The 22,420-nt window shown below is 42.2% G+C and overlaps 2 protein-coding genes across 6 annotated transcripts in view; one reads left to right on the top strand and one right to left on the bottom strand.

Annotated features, from left to right (window-relative positions):
- Positions 1-7,575, top strand: part of rimbp2b (RIMS binding protein 2b) — a 79,748-nt gene extending 72,173 nt beyond the window's left edge. Inside the window, 3 exon segments of the mRNA XM_061768767.1 lie at positions 738-872; positions 3,882-3,946; positions 3,948-7,575. Coding sequence (XP_061624751.1) covers positions 738-872; positions 3,882-3,946; positions 3,948-4,098 — 351 coding nt within the window. The 3' untranslated portion in view covers positions 4,099-7,575.
- A 34-nt stretch (positions 7,576-7,609) lies between these two features.
- Positions 7,610-22,027, bottom strand: piwil1 (piwi-like RNA-mediated gene silencing 1). Of its 5 annotated transcripts, none has more exons than XM_061768768.1 (21): positions 21,949-22,027; positions 21,510-21,602; positions 16,183-16,285; positions 15,869-15,997; positions 15,185-15,399; positions 14,890-15,011; positions 14,713-14,793; positions 14,388-14,585; positions 13,741-13,849; positions 12,924-13,047; positions 12,128-12,245; positions 11,429-11,543; positions 11,172-11,359; positions 10,996-11,068; positions 10,570-10,770; positions 8,810-8,913; positions 8,663-8,733; positions 8,432-8,585; positions 8,228-8,353; positions 8,017-8,164; positions 7,610-7,908 (listed from the first exon to the last, which is right to left on the bottom strand). In XM_061768768.1, exons 2-21 carry the CDS (start codon positions 21,573-21,575, stop codon positions 7,792-7,794), a joined length of 2,562 nt encoding a protein of 853 aa, XP_061624752.1. In that variant the 5' UTR covers positions 21,576-21,602; positions 21,949-22,027; the 3' UTR covers positions 7,610-7,791. The 5 variants fall into 5 exon arrangements, with proteins under 5 accessions (XP_061624752.1, XP_061624756.1, XP_061624755.1 ...); XM_061768772.1 differs by having other exon boundaries at positions 8,702-8,733; XM_061768771.1 differs by lacking the exon at positions 21,949-22,027 and adding an exon at positions 21,761-21,904.
- Positions 22,028-22,420: the final 393 nt, after the last annotated feature.

The following is a 22,420-nucleotide window of genomic DNA, read 5'->3' as shown; positions in this document are numbered from 1 at the left end:
TTCGCTCACAAAGCTAGCTGCTAATGCGAGCGACAACGAGCGTCCCGTGACGTTAGGATTTCGTTTTGCTGCATTAATTCATGTCCTTATTGTTACGTTAAATATCGTTGTCGTTTCCGTGTATGTTAAGAGTCGTTCTTTGAATGTATACCATTCCATTCACGCAGCCATTTTCTGGACTGCTTTTCGACGGTTTATTGTTGATTTATGTTGGACTGTTTTTTTTTCTTTTTTTAAATTCATTTATATTATTATTATTATTATTTAATTGAAAAAGAATGACGTCTTGGTCAATTCCTTTACCAGCGCGTCCCCTACAGGGTGTTAACTGTTAAAATAAGCACAATAAGAACTAAGTTCACATTAGCAATGATGGCGTTGGCCACTTTGACCTCGTAACAGTCATTGCGACCTCCAGCATTATGGAGCCACTTACACATATAAGTCTAGCTAGAGAAAGTCACAACGTGTTGTTTTCTCAGTGCTTTGGTCAAAGTGGCGAGTCTTTTTTCGAGTCAATGGGTCCAGGTCCAAGTGAAGTCACAAGTCCAAGTCGAGTCTAAAGCCACCAAACTCATGACTCGAGTCCGAGCCATGTGACTCGAGTCCGCACCTCTTCGCAGTAGTCTACTAATCTAGTCGCTCAAGTGGGACTGGAGTGCGAAAAGGCGCGCTGACAACGAGCTGCCATTCCTTTGCGGCTCGCGTGGCGTCACCGGCATCCTTGTCCTCCTCAGGGGGAGCTCAACGGGCACAACGGACTCGTTCCTTCCAACTTTCTCGAAGAAGTGCCTGATGATGTGGAGGTTTTTCTCACGGACTCACCATCTCGATACCCCCAGGACACTCCCGCACGGATGAAGACTAAAAGGGTACATGCTCCTTCGCAGTACTAGACGTTTACTTGTCTTCTGCTTCCGTTTCTTCGTTCCCCTTTAGTCGGGCGGGCGTGCGCGCAAGTACATTTTGACTGATGGTGTAAATAAATAGATGTGTACGGTCAATGAAAATAATAAAAACCTCTTAAGATTATTACTTGACAGAACTATTTTTATGTTTGAGGTGAAAGCTAGTATATATTATTTATAAAGCATTTTCGATGAACGTATACACTTTGTAATTGTTCTGTCAGTTGACACATTTTTGTGTGTTTTTTTTTCTGTTTCGCTGCACTAAAAGACGACACGTAGCGTGTCGGCCAGCGTGATTGCAAAGTGGACAGGCATGCATTTTATTTGAAAGATTCACTTTTGTACTAGCTCCTGAATGCCTTTTTTTTTTTTTTGTATCTTGCTTTCTTGTAAAGTAGCCCCTGTTGCCATTTGAAGTATTTCTCATTTTCGAATGTGACGTTATTTTTGTCTAACAAATAAGGCAATGATTTCAACAACAATAATAGGTGTGCTCAGATATTTTTCTGTACTCTAATTTGACACTTTTATGGTGCCAACGTTTGAAATTCCGTCACCATATATATATATTTGTGATTTCTTTTCCTCACCTGCTTGGCAAAACAGAAGAAGAGTGTTCATTTCACACCTTAAAGGCTCTGTTTCCGTCACGTAAGTGAGCAACTGAGGATACCAAGATTACGCTCCCCCTCGTCTAATGCAGATGACATGGGTACGCTTAGTTTCTGGTGTGCAACGTGCCATTCCTTTTTAACGCCGCATCATTTGTGGGTCGTCGTCGGGTTGGCCCAAAATCTCAACGTGCTGATTTGACCGTGTGTTGCTAGGTGACAGTAACCCTAGCCAATGCATTAGACAAGACGTGTGGTATCTTCAGTTGTTTCTCCTCCGAGTGTTGTACATGACGATGTCTGTCTCCTCCAACGAGTCTCCTGCTGTAACTCGTGCTAAGCTAAAAGGCGATTTTGCACTGTCCGTGTCACTCAGATGTCACAACCCACTTAAAACTGCACTTGGCCATTACAATACTAGACATCGGGGTTACGAAGGATAGCAAAACCTCAACAACAACATCTATGCAAATACATTCTCGAAAATACAAACATCTTAAATTGACCATTAAGTACTCATTTTGCAAAGCTTTTTTTTTTAAAATACTTTATACAGTAATGGACGTTAGAAGTTATGGATTGTAAATTGTTCTCAGGTGAAGATTCTTAAATGTATACGATACTTTGGCGCAAATGCTAAGAGTAGTTTGTTAATCTTCTGCGGCAACACCTACCATTTGAAATTCTGGAGGCAGAAAGTCACACTTGTACGGAGTAAAGTTTGGGAGCACCTCCTTGTCACAGTGACAATCTAAACTCGGTCTTCCCTTTATGGCTTTGACGTAAAACTTTCTATTGTCGTCCATTCATCCGGAAGGCCAACGCTGAAAGTAGTCTGTATTCTGTACATTACTCACCAAACATTTGGGAGGTTCAACTTTTGGGCGAAATTTCCAGATGAACCAGATGAATGGTTCCACAAATCAACCAATACATATCTCGGTTCATTCCATTTGCACAGTCCTCAACACCGCACTGCTCACAGAAGACGCCTCGTAATTCATGGGCGGCATCTTGCCATCGCGAGGCTTCAATCAGGATGTTCTCAGAGGAAAGTGGCCACAGGGATTCGTGCCACAGCCATCATTTATTTGCACAAATTCTCATATCATTGTACAGTCACTTCATTTCGATTTTTAACTGTAGAATCATTTTTATGAAACAAATACATTTCCACTCAGAGTAAACTTGTCATATATGAATGTTGTAGTTTAAACATCGTAATCATCTGTATCAGGAAACAAATCAGTTAAAGCAAAATCATCATTATCATCATCATCATCATCATTATCATCATACAGTAATGGATACATCAGCTCCATACGATTTCTCCATGGGGGTTATGGCTGTGGTGATTAATTTACTGTTTAATGCCCGAATGCATGGGATACAACAACATCCACATAATGTCAAAATGGCTGCAAAAATGCCTTCCATCGGATGATGCTGAGTCATCTTTTCGAAGGCGAGACATCTAAAATTGTCCATTATACTAATGCAAGCTAAGCAAATAAATGATAACTTCTACAATTTATCTAACAGTCATCAACACAGAGAGAGACCGGAAGAGTCACAGAAAGGCACCTGTAGTGGATTTTGCCATTCAGCACCTTTTGGAGAACTGCAAGTTGTCCGACTGCTTAATGCTTCGGTACTTTTTTGCACGTGCATTTAAAAGTTTCGAGGTTACATTATGTTCACACATAAAGGTTAAAGTCTATTTTCGGTTCATTTCATTGAGCCAGGAAAACCTCATTGAGATTGGAAATCTGCCGGCCATCTTGAAATTTCACCCGAAAGCGGAATTTTCCTTTGACTTTCGGGGAGTATTGTGAGGATCCAAAATGTCTCGGGTAAATGAAGCGCTAGATAGATACCCTTTGTCCATTTAGCTCCCACACAAGACCGGGGTGTATCTCAGTACTGTACCTGTATGTATGTCTTCCTGAAGTGCAACTTGAAGAAGCCTTTTAGCTTATGCTTACAGAAAAGGAGTCGTGACTCGTGACCAGTCATTTCTCTGTAACCCACTTGTATCACTAGTCTCTCTAGATACATGTATTTAAGAAGTGATGTGCCATGTCCCTCTTGTCTCCAAACGCAAACGTATTTGTTTAAGGAGCTGCCGTTATTTGGGAAATGTTGTCTTGTTGAATTGTGGAAGTAAGTCGATGCTTCCGTTGTGTTGTTCCTTACCGCGTGCAGCTTCATACAGAAACAAGACAAGCAATGTTTTTACTCTGCAGGGCCTCAGAGCGCTTCTAGTCTTCTTCTAGAGCTAGACTCGAGCTCACTGATTCGTGCGACCGACCGCTGGCTTTTTAACAACCTCAACTGTCCCCTACGGGTCTCCCATTAGGTTCCGTGGGACAAATGGGGTCCGCCCAGAAGAGCAGGCTCTCCCACAGTGCATCCACACATCCTGCCGTCCCATCAGGGCCCCACTGGACATGCACGTCTCCCGAAAGACAAAAGGACCGCAGTCCTCCGAAGGGAAGAAACGGTTGCTTGGCGCTCTTAACAGACAACTTGACCTGTTTGTGACTCTCAGTGGACAGGTGGCATTTGTTCCCTGATAGAATCTTGTTTCACATGAGCGAAGCGAGAGTATGGTGTGGTCAATATGCTGTGCATTAGGCCCGGTACACACACAAAGACAGTTGGCCAGCTTTTTGTGCCGATTTTGCCCCTTCCCGAACAAGCAAGGCAAATGCCAAACAATCTCCAATCTTACAAGATTATCCTATCAGATTGACTTTAAAGTCTTACGTGCGTTAAGAGTGGATTCGTCACAGTTTTAGGCTCCGAAACAGGTCGGGGCCGACAATTTTTGATAATGAACGTGTTCAATATTTACACCCGAAACTCTCCGTGTGTGGTGGAACGCTGAGTCACGACGCTGAGAATTGTGACGTGGAACGGAGTGTAGTCAAGAAGCACCCTGACACAACAAAATAAAAAGACTGTGAACAACCCTTACCCTATTTGTTTTTTTTTGGGGGGGGGGGGGTTCCCCAGATAGCTAAAAAACATTATATTGCCAAAAGTAGTTGCTCACTTGCCTTGACTCACATATGAACTTAACTGACATTTTTCTTTTTTTAACCGGTCCTGTTCAGCCGCACGGCCTTGCAGAATGGTGGAGCTGTATGCCTTTTGTGCTGGAACAGTTTTGCTGTGCAGCAGGAGAGTTGGAAATACTTCCTCTGCTTATTTTGGATTTGTTTAATCACTCTGATGTTTATTGAAAATGCAGCGGACCAAAACCACTCCCCACTGCTGCCGCCACCCCCAGAGAGCATGGGGGCCCCAACCACCAACAGGGCCCAACGCAGGAGCCAGCTACCATCCGGAAAGGTCACAGCTCGGGTTGGGCATCGAGAACCGATTGGAACCGGGACTAGCATTCCGGTTCTCCCGGAACCGTTCAAATGTAAACATTTCGGTTCCCAGTTTCGATGCCTGGTCCTCCAGCAACGGAGAAGCGCCGTAAACCAACCAAGAAGAACGCGCACTATGACGTGCTTGTGCCCAACGGCGGTGGCGGCGAACTAAAGTGTGTTTAACTTTATTCAAATTAATGACCAGTCGCTTCAGTGCAACACTTGGAATAAGATTATATTGTGCAAAGGAGTTTTTCCCGATGTGTAGCATCTGATGCGCTCCGAGCCTCAGCCTACACGGCGCGGAGCTTCAGTCAACTCTCAGTCAATTGGGTGAGTGAACCAATAAAATACGTCTATGCCCACATTGAGATGGCTAACAAGGTCAACGGTTGCTTGCACTTTTGCAGATGGTTTTTAGCATTTATTTTAGCCTTCAAACCAACGTAAGCGCCGATGACAAAAAAAATAAAAATAAAAAAAAAAAGCTTAAAATTGGGCTAAAACTTCACCGTAGCAACTTTATATCAAAATTCATATAAATGTTGTCTGACAGTATCACAAACACTAACCTTGTGCCTCATCGGTGTGTAGGGGAAGGAATCAGCGTTTTATAGCATTTTGTTCCATCCATTTAAAAATAAATAAAATATCAAAAACAATCACCCGTGCGGTGTGAAGTTACTTTTCGTGCCAAAATGCTGACTTCCGGTGCGTACCCTGCACAATAAAAGTCTACAAGCTTAAAACAATAGACTAGTCAGGTTAAAACTTGCACGTATAAAGTATTTCGACGTTATGGAACAGAATACAGGGGCAGCTATATAGCATTGTTAAAATCACTTTGCTCTCAGTGAAGTCAACTGGGTGAGTGAAACAAAATAAACTAGTTACAACATTTAAAATCAATATTTTAACAATGCTATATTTAACTTTTAGCTGAAACATTAATTCATGACTATGAAGTCAATTGGGTTAGTTCCACACACATTGCCTTTCAGTTCATAGGTTTGATATTGATACTGGTTATGAAGAACCTCGTCTCAAATGCTAAGAAAAAAGAGGTTCATAATTTGGACACCCTTTATTTAAACCATGCAAACTTTTTGGACCCGAACTAAGGAATTGCTCAAATTCAAGCGATGCCCAACCCTAGTCGCAGCCCACCAAAAGCGAGCCCGTGTTAAGCACCTGCCGCAACGGCCACCCGACAGAACACCTTTGGGATGAATTAGAGTGGAGACTGAGATCCAGGCCTTCTCATCCAACATCAGTTGTGTGGCCTCACAAATGGTCGAAAATTCCCATCAACACCCTCTTTAACCTTGTGGACAGCCTTCCCCGACGAGTTGAAGCCGTTATAGCTGCAAAGGGCATATTGAACCCCGTGGATTAGGAATGCGATGTCACTTCCAGTAAGTTCTTAAGTGAGTCAAGACAAGTGGCTAATACTTATGACAATATAGTGTGTTTTCGTTGTTTGACAACATCGCCGTTTCTTCTTCGTGTATTTTAGATCACGTGTGTTCATGTGAGATTTTGAGATCGGCGGTGGAGCAGAAACTTTGTGTGGTGTTCTGTGTTGAAATTATTGGAGCACACCGCACATAATAATAATACAACCAAAACCGTTAGCTGCAAATCTTTATGTGTGGGGTTTGTCAGAAAACTGAAAAGTCCTTATGTGTGTACCAGGTCTTAATCAGCAGTTACCAAGTGAACCGCAAGGTACCGTCCAAGCAACCGAGGGTCTCATCAGTCACACCTCCACATACAGCACTTGCCTAACTGATTGGTTAGTTTTACTTTGTCAAGCAACATCACCACTTTCATGCAGACGTCTCATTTGTTGTCCAGGCTACTGTAAATGTCCTATTTGCTTAAGATCAGATCTTACATATAACCCTCCAAGAGTCCTTTGCCTGATGACTTCAAAATGTTTTTTTTTCTTCCCCCAGCAGTAAAAATGAGCACTTGCAGTATGTTATGACCCTTTGGTGACAGGAAGACTGAAGATTTGATTGCCAGTGGAGTCCGCCTGAAAAAAGGCTACTACCTCTTTCCAGTCCCTCCACCCTGTACCCGTCGGGAAATGTTTGATCCGAACACTCAGATGATGGTGCAGGATCCATGTACTGTAAATCTCTATATAGTCACACTCCCTCTACGGTCTGTAGTGAATGTATCAGTTGAAAGCCAATATATTTATTTTGGTGCCCCAAACAGTGCAATGGCCATGTTGGCATTAAAACCTCATTCCATCAAATGTGACATGTACACTGACAAATACTGCAACTGCCAAAAGAAAGATCAAATGTATGCAAACCGTTCTGAAGTGTACACTTCTTGTTCACACACACACACACACACATCTCATCAACGGGGTAAACTTAACCCGATCATTTCTTTAGCCCATATCGCTTCCAATCATTTTTGTGTGACTGTTGCTCTTTTGTAAATTGTTTATAAATGTTTATACTTGATTTTCAAACTGCCTTTTTTGTACGTTCACTTTATAATTAAGCAGTGTGTTTCCCATGGTGTCTTGAAGACCTTTTAGTTTGCAATGTGAGCTAGCTTTATGATAATAATCAGCCTATATTGATGGGTCCAAACTACTGTGTGGGTGCATGTGCAATCTTTTCTAAATAAATTTGATATTTTGGAACATTTGCATGTTTGATTGACAAAGAAGAAATGACACTGTTCTTAAACTGTTAATATTCTTCAAACAACAACAGTTGAATCTGTTCAAAGCTTTTTCCAACAGAAAATACCTGAGGCAGGCAGAAATTGGAACCAAAATCTGAGCTATAAAGGCTCTCCACAATTAACTAGTTTGCACAACATATAAACATAACGAACAGCAAAACAAGCATCCTTCCTCTACAAATAAAAGAGGAGGTCATCGAGCTCCATGCTGGGCTCCCTGTGGAGGCTTTGACCCACAAGAAAGGCCAACTTGTGGGCATACTGGCAAGGGGCAGGGACTGCGATGATCCCCTAAAAACAATACAAAATAGTTACAGGACTGTTTGACTACAATGCATCAGCATTTTAGGGAAATATTAGGGAATGTTATGAACAGTCCAGTAGTCTGGAGCGACTTGCCTGCCAGTTGTAGTACATGTGGCACAGCTTGTAGGTGAGCCGCTGCATATGGTCAGGCTTCAGTCCGCTGGTGTCGTACACAACGTTGTAGTGGGTCGGAGAGACACTTCCCGAGTTGACTGCCGTGCTCACGATGTAGAAGTCATACCTGGCCAATCAAGTCAAAAACATTCTTGTCCTCCCAAAGAACTGAAAAAAGACTTAAGCGTACCATTCTGGACGAGTGACCTCAGTGTCGACGACAGTCCCTGGCGGCGGGTTGAACATCTTTCCGTTGCTGTGCTCAAAGAGCCTGCAGTTGATGCGCTTCTTCACCACCACCACACTCAGCTTGGGCCTGGCCAAATGGAGAGGCGCTTTGAAAGAGTTCAAATGCGTCACGTTCACTCAAAGGTCACCCGGAGGAAACACTCACATGTAGTCTTGGCCCATGGACTTGATGGACCCGATGATCTGGGCCACCTCGTAGTTGACCACATTGTGCAGCTGGCCGTCGCCCACTCCGTCGCGGTACACGATGATACGCGATGGGAAGCATTTGTTGAATTTGTAGAAGTCTTTGAGTGCCCCTGCAAGGCAAATGTTGGGCAAAACTAGCATTTACATTCATTTTGCTTTTGGTACAGGATTTTGATTTGGAACTTGCCAGCAAAGGCCATTTTCAGTCCGTCCATAATTTCCTGACCTCTGTTTTGCAGTTTGACCTTTGAGTACCACCTTGACAAAGATGAAACAAATGTTACACACTGGAGAAGTCACAGCTACGCACTGCGTCTCGCTTCTATTCCCAAACCTGCTCATATTCTGATTGAGGCTGGCCACCAGAGCACCGATGGACCTTTTCCCAGCAGCGCTATCGTGGTAGCAATCGATGCCCACGACCATCAGCTGCTTCAGCTGCACACAACACATGTTCATGGAAGCTTTTGCGTTTCGTTTATTGCAAGACCTCCCAACTGTCTAGGCCGGTCGCTCCGAAAACATTTTTAAATTTCCATATTTTGCTATTTGTGATTCCACTAGTTTTTGCCATGGTTAGGGCTGCAACGTGTACTTGAGTGTTTTGAGTATTATTATTTATTTTTTTTTTTTCTAACATGCACTTTATTCTCATTTATGAGGACTGGACTTCCATCTTTAAAACTGCATATGTTGGTACTGAGTATACAGTATAAACTGTACAGAATTTGAGACAACAAAAATAGCTTTTGCTAATCGGTTAGGATTCGCGATTAGCATTAGCGTGCTTGCCATTACTGTTTTAGATAAACAAAACACACGCCAAGTGTGGGAGCATTTCAGACTGATCAGAAAGGCGAGCACCATTGACGCAACACGTCGTCTCTCAGGCAACACACACTGAATGACAAGATGAACGTCATGCAAATCATTGAGTTTAATGTGAATGCAATTTACTAACATAACATTAGCCCTGAGGCTATTATGACTACTGCCGAATTTGTGGTCCGCTGATTGACGAGTGCGCGTGCGACTATAACGTGACTTCATTCAGGGTGTTTGTCTTATTAGTCAAGAAACAGTTTTGCTCAGTGATTTAAGCATTGAGAGACATGGCCAGTGTACTAGTATCGTATCTGCAAGTTGCTACATTTTGAGGCGAGTATTGTAGGCAAGAAAAAAAAAAAAAAAAAAAAAAGAAAGTGAACAAATTATTACGGTAATACAGTATTTGTGTTTCGTTTTGAGGTGTCTTCATTTGCATCTTCATTTTAGTCTAAACTAATAAACACACAGCCTCGAAACTATTATGATGTCACATCCTAAAATGCAATCGAAGTTGCACAACAGGCTTCCTTATGCCTTTTTTAATTAATGCCTTTTTTTATATGCTTAGGTGAAGAAAAACTGCAGTTTAAACATTTATGTGTTCTATTTGTTCTAAACTGCCTCACTGAAAATATTTCTAAACAAATTAGTTTGCTGCCCAATGTGAATTTAAGAACTAAAACGGTTGGTTGTTAATTTTGAAGCGATATGGCTTATCTTTTGCATTCATAATTCTTCTTGAATCAAACAAACATTTTATTCATCCGCATATTTGGTTACAATTTTAGGAGGATACTCGAATACAAAAATATTCCATAGCTGCAGCCCAGCCATGGTATCCATTTCAGTATCAGGGTAATTCATTCAGGTATAGTACCAAAGTCGGATTTTTTGGTATTATGCCACACTAAAGATCACGTGATCAGTATTAGTTTTTCAGTCATGTTGGAAGGATTCTCTAAACACTCGATAATCACCGGAACAGAATGGGTGGACCTCCAACATGGGGGTGCGTGACTGCACGAGAAATACACTATGCATCCTCAAACAATTTGACAAGACAAATGAGCCTGTTTGGATGGCAAGCCAAGACAATGTAACGCCTCACTTTCATAAGGAAAATTCGACAATGTCAAAATTTACCTCCACCGCCGGCTGGAGGTAAATTCTAATTTACTAATTTCCCACGATTAAAACCCTAAACCAAATCTTTTTGCATTTCTTTTTTGTGGCCACACAACAATACCGTTTGCGCCTGTGACTTACAGGTATTTCCACACTCCAAAGCTCTCCTCCCATTTTGCAGGACATCTGCAGCACAATCTTGGTGGCAATAGTCATGAGGGCTTGAGGTCGGCTGACGGTGCGAGCCAAAACGCACTGGCTCGGAGTGGGGCAATCCACGCACAAGTATTTCTTAACGCTGTCGTATTTGTCCTTCCTGTTGCTGGCAAGGACCACGACCACCTACGGACAAATGTGATACAGCACCAGTGAAGACGTTTGCATTTGCTTTATTTGTCATTTTAAAACTCATGCAGCCTTCCCCGTTAACATGGATATTTGACTTCTAAAGCCGTCCATGGCAGTAAATGTCTTAATCCATTTGTAAACATTTACCACACTGATAGCAACAAAGCACTTGACTTATTGTCCATGCACAATAACTACAGAACATATTTTGCCACCAACCATCTGTGTTTCAGCTTTAACATTGTGCTGCAGTGTTCTCAGCAGAGACTCCTGATGATCTTCATACTCAATCCTAATAAGGTGGGGGGGGGGGCAGGCCAACAGTTTCATGACAAAGAATGGATTTAAACTGCAATGTTCAGTGTGGCTTATTGCAGACTTTGAATGGCCCTCACATGACCGCTTTTTGTAAGGAGATCCTAAGTGGAGCTGCCACTTTATAGAGAGTCTCCAGGAGGCTTTGCGCTTCCCTGTTGTTCCGGCGAGTGTAAAGCAGCAGCCAGTTTTGCAGAGGAGGAGAGTAAATCAAAGGCAACCCACGCATCTCTCTCGTCCAATCAGCTGTCCGAGGGTTGTAACCATACTAAGGGACACGTGCGTCAATATCCATTTCAACTCATGAATGAATACGTGCAACTCAAGCATTTTATACCGATCTTGATTCCTGGATAATCCTCTCTGGTGGGAGGACTCTGCCAGTCAGACTTAGGAGCTGCTTGTCAAAGTTGAGTCCCCACTTCTCCAACTCTCTCTGGGCTTCCGTGTCCCTGCCAAGTCATGCGAAAGCAGCAATGACCACTTACTTTGAACATTTCACATCGCGGTCATCGTGACCAAACGTAGCACAATTATGAATTTTTTCAAGAAATGTAAACAGAAAAATGAAGGATACCATTTTATTGATTTCTCTCATACATATTAATGAACTTCAATGGTTTATAGCCTGATTTCAAGCAGCACTTTGATTGAGCTGACAATATTTACAAATCTTGAACTGAAAACCCAATTTTTCAGGGGAGTGTCAACACAAGCATGTTATCCAGATGTTGAACATTGTTGATTGACGTTTCAGACCGACCTGTGTGCTACGAGGCTGAGGTCAACAACACCTCATTTGCCTCATTTATTACAGAGTACGTAGAAAAGGCTCTTAAGTTTGTTTGTAGGGATGAAATTTAGAATGGAAAAAAAAAAAAGGTTTCAAAGGCTATTTTTGAACAATATTTAGTTTTCTTCATTATTCACTTCTCTAAAAGTGGGCCGTAACTTAGATAATGCAGGTCCCAGGGTGACAGCAGTTGGGAAAAATTGACAAACAACCAGGTCTCAAGTTGGACATAAAGACGCTCACTTGTTTATGTTCTCAGAAAGTCTGAGAAGGCGCCCTGCCCTCTGTTCTGGGACCAGTTTGGTGTGCGCACTCAGGTCCTTCATGATGGTGTAGTCTGCTCGCATCCTGTCAGTCAGGCCTGACAAAAAAAAAGTTTAACCTGTAAGAACCCAGACCTATTCCTCCTCAAAGGAAAATGATGTGCGGTGTAACACAGAGCAAGTGGACTACTATGGAACACACTTTTGAAATTGGGGTTAAGAAATCTTAATGTGATAGGGGTGTCACAGATTTTTTTTCCAAGACTATTTTAAAGCCTTTTTTTTTTATCCAGGAGAGGAAATTGAGAACAGATTCACATTTGCAATGCTGACCTTGAAATGGAAAAAGCGACTTACGCTTATCCCCCAAAAGCAAGCATTTGGAAATGAGGTGCCTCTGACATTTGTCAGCCATGCTGGCCAACATGTTTGAAAGGTTGTCATGGATACACTCGCATCAAGTCACTTGACTGCATCAGGATGTTGAGTAGATGTCAGTGACTTAGTGAGTTAAAAGTCAAACGTGTGGAAAGGACTTTCAAGGACATTTGAAGACTGTGTCTGTGGCTCCTTACGGGTTAGTTTCTGCCTGTAACAGGTTCTTTGCTAACAAACTAAGAGGTCATTGTCTTTTATCCATGACCACACATGGATTGCTCTTTTCGAGGTAATCCGATCGTCACAAGTACTCAGGGTTGAGTTCAGGTTTTGTGTCGCAACAATGTGTCAACCAAGTCACAGAGGGAATTTGGCGTTGTGCGCATTACGGTGAGTACCTGTGAGGTAGCACAGCTCTGGGATGAGCAAAGCTGGTCCAGGAGGTGTTTGACCTTGAGTGACCCTCTTCACGTGGCTGATCAAGAGAACTTGATTGCTATCTTGGATTTCCAGACCGTATTGCTATAAAATAATTCAAACACATTCGATGAGTAACAAATGAAAAAAAAAAAAAAACACTACCCTCCAAGAGTATTGCTATAAGAGACAAAATTCTTCCTACTGTACTTTGAGATGTAATACAAGACGTGACTCAAACTGTCTTGATGAACGTTTTACTTGTTGTACTGATTGGAATTTGCAAGTGGCCCTTACAAAAGCACATTTGACTTTACAGCACTCGATACAACCAACACTGACGTTGACCTCAGTAAAGCCGTCTTTCGCCACCAGACTGAGCCTTTCGCTTTAAATATTCATTTTTGAGGTTATAGATCATTAACAATTTTGATCATCTCGAGCATCTCCAGTGCTGTAAGAACTGTATTATACTAAAATGTGGTTTTGTGTGGTCCAGTCACCCCTGCAAATGACAACCACAACAATTAAAATGTTGCCCCTCCTGGGGGCTTCAGTCAACACTGAGCAGTAAGTTCATAAAGGAAGCTCAAAGCACAGTAGTCTCTGTACAACCTAGTGAAATGCTCGCAATCAATCAGTTTTTGATCCATAGGAATTGGAATACTTAACACAGAGTGCATCTCCAATGTTCCCAATGTCCAATGCAACATTAGCAATAGTAGATGTGACCAATCAATTTTCCTCACTTTCAGGAGTTACAGAGCATTCATATGAATAGTAGTTCTTGTAACCAACGTTTTTGTAGTAGTTCTTGAAGGAGATGTCTGTGTCCCCCCTCGTAAATGTGTTGCAGGGTGTTTGATCCCAAGCAATGTCGTCAATCCTGTAGGTTTTGTTGTTGTATCTAACAAAATAGTGAACAAACAAACGAATGTCATTAAAGGTCCCATATTTTGGCTATTTAGATTTCTATAGAGTGCCCCTTTAACATGGACTTAGTATAAAAGTGTCAATTTCATCTCCAAAAATCCCTCGGTTTTGTGTCCAGAAAAGGCCCCTTCTGTTTGAGCCAGTTTTGTATCCGCTTTGTACATATTTGGCTACGACCACCCCCTTTCCTCTGATTGGTTGCCTCCGTGTAGAAGACCCATTTGGGAGAGCACACGTTATATTGACAGCGCTAACTCGGGAGCGCAGAGGTAGGCGTAGATAAGCTCGAGAAATTCCAATGAGCTTATTTGAGAAAAATGTCAGACCATTTGAATTCATATTTTACATATACTGTATACCGAGGCACCATAGACATTACTACATCCCAACTATTAGAAAAAGCTGGTTTGGCAAAATACGGGACCTTTAATTCATAATCAGAAATGTGTTTCTTTCAGGCTGACTTCTGCTGATTGTGTAGAAAACCACGTGTCGTATAATGTGCTTCTTACTTCGTGAGAACAATGAGTCCAACAAGCTCCTTGGCACAGACATCAGTGAAGGAATGAGGTCCACACCTCTGCCTCAGGTTGGCCATGAAGTCCAGAACAGTCTCACTACGCAGCACTTTGTGGCTCACGTCGGTACACAGCATGATGGCCGACTCGTACTGCAAGATGGTCGCTGTGTAGCCTGGCCATATGGTCAGTCTGGGAGGGAACCCAGAAAAAGTTTTCATATGAGAACTCAATGCTTGCAAAACATGTTCAGCTACATTTAAATCCCTCTGCTAATTGTATTCGTCGGTAGTTTCATAGCAAAAAAAAAAAGTTAGACCTGTGCTGCGGGATGCTGAGTGGATCTTTGGCATTGTAATAATTGCGTCCAATCTGTTGCATGCCAAGGAGTCGCAAAATCCTTCAGAAGACATATCAAAAACAATGTCGTCATAGTTGGACAACTTCCACATTTTGGGGAAAATAAAGTGTTCTCCAAGTGTACTCGAACGCTGACCTTCTGAATATAATGTTGTAAAATTGCAGGCAAACTGGTGATGTTGGAGGCAGTTCATTAGTCAGGGTGACTGTTATCTCCACTTTCTCGCCATTATTTGTCATACTTTGCAGCACGGTCACCTGAACACACGGCACACATTTGTGTCAATTAATGTTACATGTACTATATCTGCCCGCGACGCTCTGGAGGATAAGCGGTAAAGAAAATGGATGGATGTACTACACCTGAGCCCAGATTGCTCTATGCTATATTCGAGAGTATATGTTGTATGTGGTGTGGAGCGTGACAGCACCTTGTTAGGAAGTCTTTGAGGCAGAAAGAGTATTCCTCCATCGAAGCAGTGAGCATTGCCCAGAGTTCGCTCATGCTGGAATAGAAGGGCCGATCGAAGGCGCCGGGACTCCATCGGTGGTTTGAAGTCCACGTGGTATTGGTACAGAACCCATTGAGGGCGGGATAGGATGCGAAAGAAGTTGGCAGACAACTGAATAGGGGAGCCACTTGTTCCTGAAAAAGCAGATATATGCATTCAGATACTTTATTAATTCTAGTGAAAATTCTTGACTGAAACCCAAAATAAGGAACCCAAGGTCGATAGCTAGATTTTTTTTAAACTTCAAATTGACTAAATGCTCTGAATTTCAGCATCAACAGTAAATAATTATAATGACAAAGCAGATTGACTAGCTTTGTGTTTCATGAAAATAAAATTGAACAAATAAAATAAAATTTGGAAACATACTTTACAATTATAAAATGTTTTGCCTATTTTCTGACACTTTTCGGAGCAAACCAGTAACTGAATCATAGTTATGTTTGTGCATTGTGCAATTCAAAATGTCCTGTTTTTTGAACAAAGGGAAGGAAATAAAAATATATGACAGATTATTAACATAACCAGCAGTTGCATCCCTAGTCTGTATAGTCCAAAAAATGATTGGAACAGAATGTTTGTGAACTTTTAAGAGTGGCACACCAGACTTTGAAGCTTTGACATGCTCCATCGTTTGTCGGGTGTTAACCTCGGCATCATGGAAATCTCTTCTGCGTCCACCTCTGTCGCCTATCTTCACCTGGTGAAATCCAGCGGAGATCTCAAGAGCAGCTACAATATCGGTCGGATACAAGAACCAGCAGTTGATATTGTTAACAAAAGTACGGGTACAACACAGCAGTCAGCATATTTCTTGTGGATTAGTTTGCATTTGACAGGGAGACATGGCTTGAATGATTTGAAGCGAGCAATATTACTGTCATAGAAACATGACTTATCATTGTGTGACAACGTACCTTCTTCAGAAAAGGCTACCGGTGCAGTCTTCTGCCTCCCTCGGCCAACCAGCCCAGCCTCCGCTTGTTCCGAAACTTTTGGTGCCGGCTCTCGAGCCTGAATCTTGCAAGAGCAATGAGGATTACAAGTTGCACAGTTGCCACGAAGGTTGCACGTCCCGATTAATGTGACTTCTTGACTCTACATTGCCTAATTATACGCATTTTAAAATATTTTCTATGGGGATGCACAATAATCATCAGACCGAAAAGTATTCAGAATTCTTTGCCTACGACCCAAAATAGTAATATTAGCTAGCAGAATTAGCTTATGCTCGCCAGCACTTGCTGAAATTATGACCACCCAGTGACTTTGAGTTTGTAACTACAACTACGAAGCAGCAGACTTGCGCCACAGCTCAAGCAGACAAAGGAGCAGCGGGGTTGGCTTGGCCTCACGCAGAAGCGCGGTTGTCGCAGTGGGCTAACAGCTAAGGTAACAACAGCAAAGCCGCTCCTACGTTACAACGTTCGCTCACTGGACAAAGAATTTGATCTAGAAATGGAATTCACATCAAAACACACAATGGCCCTGCTTCGTTCGGCCCGCGAATCCCCGAGTGCGTATCGACTAATGACACGCGTCTGGCAGCTTCAGCACCAACACTCCTCCTTGCCCTGTAAATGTGACTTTAATTCCTCTCTGGATACTCCGGTTTCCTCCCACATCCCCAAAACATGCATGGTAGGTTAATTGAAGACTCTAAATTGCCCATGCGAATGTGAGTGCAAATGGTTGTTTGTCTATTTGCGCCCTGCGATTGGCTGGCGGCCAGTTCAGGTTGTACGTGCGGCCTCTCACCCAGAGTCAGCTGGGATAAGCTCTAGCTCGCCTACGACCCTACTGAGGACAAGCGGTGTGGAAAATGGATGGACTTAAATTACTGCTTATAATTTACATTTCGGCGGCACGGTGGCCGACAGGTTAAAGCGTCAGCCTCACAGTTCTGAGGACCCGGGTTCAATCCCCGGCCCCGCCTGTGTGGAGTTTGCATGTTCTCCCCGTGCCTGCGTGGGTTTTCTCCGGGCACTCCGGTTTCCTCCCACATCCCAAAAACATGCATTAATTGGAGACTCTAAATTGCCCGTAGGTGTGACTGTGACTGTGAGTGCGAATGGTTGTTTGTTTGAATGTGCCCTGCGATTGGCTGGCAACCAGTTCAGGGTGTACCCCGCCTCCTGCCCGATGACAGCTGGGATAGGCTCCAGCACGCCCGCGACCCCAGTGAGGAGAAGCGGCTCAGAAAATGGATGGATGGATGGATGGAATTTACATTTCAGAAATAAATAAATACAGAGACGCAAAAAAAAAAAAAAAAAAAAAAAAAAAAAAAAAAAAAACATTGTAGAGCGGTCTGGGGGATCCCCGCCCAAGAATTTTTTTTTGACATAAATGAAGCAATCTGGAACACTGAAGAGTGCAATAAGGCAAAATACACAATTTTCTACAAGCACAAAAACATTTATTTACACCGCTATATTAATTACATGATGTACAAATTCAAGAATGAAATTACATTTGCCTTCTTTCTTTGTTTTTTTGGCCTGGACAAGCCTCTCATGAGCCAGCTTCCTTTGTTGATTCATGTGCCTTTTACGAGCCACCGTCTTTTTCTCCACTGCTTTTTCTTTGCTCTCAGCTGCACTAGTGGATGGCTAGCAGTCAAAAGCACTCCTCCTCTCCACCATTTTCAGCATCGTCTGCTGTCTCTCGGCTTTGTCCCTTCTAGCTGCAGATCTCATGTTTTCACACAGCCTCTTGTCCACTGCTCCAAACTTTACATCCTCCTGCCTGAACATGTTTATCCCTGTCTGTTTTCTGCACAATGCATATTTGGAAGTTTGAATTGCACTGATGGTGGTAATGTTCATTCGTGTAGATCCGCCATCAATGACACTGTCCATGAGATTAAAAGACGATTCTACCAAGGGACCATGGAAAATTGACATGGCAGCTTTTACAACTTGAAACAAACCGGGATCATTTCTCTGTATCAAACACTTAAGCCCCACCACTTGACACCAACTTTCCCATCTTTAAAGCTAGGCAGAGTGCTGTCCACATTATACTGAAGAATCTCCATGTGTGTGTCAGCATGTACAGGCAGAAAATGACTCAAAATCTCTACCAGTTTTCTCAGTTGTACAGCAGTTTGAGAGTGCCCTCTCACAAGCGGGTCAACGGCAGACAAAGACTGCAAGGTTTCACTCTGCAATGGCAACTTTTGGTTGCATGTACTTTCCACACAAGTATGCGTTGGACACGTCATTCAAGAATTGTTTTAGCAACAGGAAGGAGAGCTGGAGGTGGCGAAAATGAAAATGTTGAGGTTCGCTCTCGGAGTGACCAGGTTGGATAAAATTAGAAATGAGCTCATCAGAGGGACAGCCGAGGTTCGATGTTTTGGAGACAAAGTTAGAGAGAGCAGACTTCGATGGTTTGGACACGTCCAGAAGAGAAATCGTGAGTATATTGGTAGGATGATGAGGATGGAGCTGCCAGGCAAGAGCGCAAGAGGAAGACCAAAGAGAAGGTTGATGGATGGAGTGAGGGAAGACATAAGGGCGGTTGGTTGCATTAATATTAATCAATAATTAGGATGCACTGGAGATAACCTTGCCAAAATTATTCGCATTTCATCGTAGGGTGAAATGATTGGCAAACACTCATGAGGTATGTTCACCTACTTTTAATACAATACAGCTCGCAAGCAGGCAACAAAACGTTATGTAGCCTAGCAAGCTAGTGCTAGCACTAACGGTTGTACGTAAATATGCCGGCGTTATGTCGAATCATGCTCTAAGGTTTCCGTGTGTGTGAAGTAATTTAATTACAGTACGTTAGCACCCACTTGTTAGCACTTTATGCGTCGCTGCTAATTTTTGTGCAAACGAGATCCCTTTATCTTAACTAATACAAGTAGCAGCTTATTCCATCAATGAAACGCTTACTATAAATACTTTAAATTTAGTAAACATGGCGCACATGTTAGCATGTTGTCATGGACCTTGATAACCATTTCAGTTTCTCACGTTGCCCCTTTTTGAAAATGAATTGATTCCAAACAGATAAGGTCTCACATAACTCATTATAAGGCAACACAGGCTATTAAACATACTTTTCAACTTTGACTATTCCACATTTGAACTTTGGCTAATCCACATTTGGTCACAACACATGGATTTGAACTTCACTATTCCACATTTGAACTTTTGACCTCTGGCTATTCCACATTTGTTGATTACTCCACATACGTTTGAACTTTGTCTATTCCACATCCATTGACTAGTCCACATACAGTGGCACCAGAAAGTATTCACACCCCTTCACTTTTTGCATTTTGCTTTGTTACAGACTCATTCTAAAGATGTTTTGAGTAGTTTGCTTAAAAAAAAAAAAAAAATCTACATAAAATATCCTACAATGACAAAGTAAATACATTTTCAGACATTTGTGTAAATTTATAAAAACAGGAAATATTCAAACATATTAGGTACATAAGTATTCACAGCCTTGGCTATGACATTCGAACTTAAACTCAGGTGCATCTGATTTCCACTGATCATCCTTGAGATGCTTCTCCAACTTGAATGGAGTCCACCTGTGGTAAATTCAGTTGATTGAACATTTGTAATGTCACCCGCCTATATAAGGTCTCATTGTTGGCAGTGCATAGAGCAGCCACCAAGCAATGAAGTCTAAGCAATTGTCTGCAGACCTCTGAGACCGGATTGTGTCAAGGCACAAATCTGAGGAAGGATACAAAAGAATTTCAACAGCATTGAAGGTCCCGAAAAGCATCATGGTCTAATTATTCAAAAATGGAACAAGTTTGGAACCCCCGGGACCCTTCCTCGATCTGGCCCTCTGACCGAGGTGAGTAACTGGGGAAGAAGGGCCTTGGTCAGAGAGGTGAAAAAGGACCCGATGGTGACTAAGGCAGAGCTCTCGTGTTCCCTTGCAGAGATAGAACCAGCCAGAAGGTCAACCATTGCTAACACACTCCACCAATCAGGCCTTTATGGTAGAGTGGCCAGACGGAAGCCACTTGTCACTAAAAGGCACATGGCAGCCCGCTTGGAGTTTGCCAAAAGGCACCTTAAGGGTTCTCAGACCTGCAGAAACAAAAATCTCTGGTCTGATGAAACCAAAATAGAACTTTTTGGCCTGAATTGCAAGCATCACATCTGCATAACAAGAGGCAATGCTCATCACCTGGCAAACACCATCCCTACTGTGAAGCATGGTGGTGGCAGCATCAGGATGTGGGGCTGTTTCGCTTCTGCAGGAACTGGGCGACTAGTCCGCATAGAGGGAAAGATGACAGCTGCCAAATAGAAATTCTTAAACAGAACTTGCTCCAGCGTGCTCTGGAACTCAGACTAAAGCGTCGATTCACCTTCCGACATGACAATGACCCAAAGCGTACAGCAAAGATAACAAAAGGAGTGGCTTCAGGAGCAGCCTGTGACTGTCCTCGAGTGGCCCAGCCAGAGCCAGGACTCGAATCCGATCGAACAGCTCTGAAAAGACTTAAACATGGCTGTCCCCCGACGCTGCACATCCAACCTGACTGACCTTGAGTGGCTCTGCAGAGAAGAATGGGAGAAAATGCCCCAAAACAGGTGTGCCGAGGTTGTAGAAACATACCCAAGAAGACTTGAGACTTTGATTGCTGCCATAGGTGCTTCAACAAAATATTAAGCCAAGGGGGTGAATACTTACTATATGCACCAATTTTGTTTGAATGTTTGTTGACTATTCAACATACATTTGAACTTTGGCTATTTCACATTTGAACTCTGGGTATTCCACATTTGAACTTTTGGCTATTCCACATTTGAATTTAGAATATTCAAAATTTGAAATGACGATTGTACATTTGACTTGGCTATTCCACATTTGAAATGCCTATTACACATTATTTGAGCTTTGACTATTCTACAGTTGGACTCTGGCTATTGCACATTTGAACATTTGGCTGTTGGAATAAGTTGCAAATAAGTTTTTAGAGCCTTTCCACTTTTAAATATGTCTTGCACTGTATGTTGTTTCACTTGTACTTAATTGTTTTCTTTGTTTTAAATGTTGATAAGCTGTTTTCTCTCTCTTTGTTTTTAAATGCTTTTCACCATGTAAAGCACATAGTTACCTTGTGAATGAAATGTGCTGTATAAATTTGCTTTTGCTTTGTTCAGCATTGGAACTTTAGACTATTCTACATTTGGACTCTGGCTATTTATTCCACATTGGAACTTTGATTATACGACATTTAAAGTTTGCTTACCCCTGGTGCAGCAGTCTCCTGGCCACGTGCTCTGCCTCGTGATCTCGCACGTGCTCGACTGGCCATTTTCCCTCGATGTTCTTTTCTTTTGATCTGCAAATATGCAAAGTTACCATCCTGCACGAGTCACACACACACTTCAGCAAATCTCTAATGACGAGGGTGTATTACAATTACTCCATCAAATATTGCTCGGGCCTGCGCATTTTACGTTAAGCCTTGACACGTGTTCAATATGCTAGGTTGCTAACCTGAGTTTACAAACATAAATAGTTAGCATAAGCATATGGCAGAGAAGTTCAGTAGTCGGGCCACTTAATATATTTTTTGCATTTGCGTTAACGGACTGAGTCCAATTATTTTTCGAAGTCGACAGCCTATTACGAATTATAGCAGCGAAGTTATAACAGAATACATGCATTTTAATTCGCATACCTACCCAAAAAGAATGAATTTTATGGATGATTGCGAGTTGATGAGGTCTCCTCCCTGGTTGCGTCACTTGAACTGGCGCGATTCCTAATTGGCCTCGGAACTAACAAAATCATTCCGCGTGCAAAATATAATAGACCGCAGTTGAACATATTAAAAAACACTTCATTTGCAAATAAACATTTATCTATTCGGAATTAGTAGAATTAGACGTTAGTTAAAGTTTTGGAAAAAGTTATTGTTGAATAGTTATTGAGAACTATTTTTTTCAGCGCAGTAATCTGTTTAATTTTAAAAGTAACAACATCGTTCCGCGTGCAACACACAATAGACCGCAGTTCAACATATTACAAACGACTTTTTTTGCAAATAAAAATTATGTTATTCTGAATTTAATAAAATCAGATCTTAGTTTAAGTCCTAGAAAAAGTTATCGAATTGTTATTGAGAACTATTTTTTTTAGCGCAGTAATCTGTTT

Source organism: Phyllopteryx taeniolatus, chromosome 3 (assembly GCF_024500385.1).
Source record: "Phyllopteryx taeniolatus isolate TA_2022b chromosome 3, UOR_Ptae_1.2, whole genome shotgun sequence".
NCBI classification, from domain to species: Eukaryota; Metazoa; Chordata; class Actinopteri; order Syngnathiformes; family Syngnathidae; genus Phyllopteryx; species Phyllopteryx taeniolatus.
The sequence above is the reverse complement of the archived record's forward strand: the minus strand, read 5'-3'. Positions and strand labels throughout refer to the sequence as shown.

Excerpts from the sequence above, each read along its gene's own strand:
- piwil1 (XM_061768768.1), bottom strand. The coding sequence starts at position 21,575 with ATGGCCAGTCGAGCACGTGCGAGATCACGAGGCAGAGCACGTGGCCAG. Across the intron at positions 14,794-14,889 it reads TACAACATTATATTCAGAAG|GATTTTGCGACTCCTTGGCA; the intron begins GTCAGCGTTCGA and ends TGTCTTCTGAAG. Across the intron at positions 11,360-11,428 it reads TTATCCAGGAATCAAGATCG|TATGGTTACAACCCTCGGAC; the intron begins GTATAAAATGCT and ends CGTGTCCCTTAG.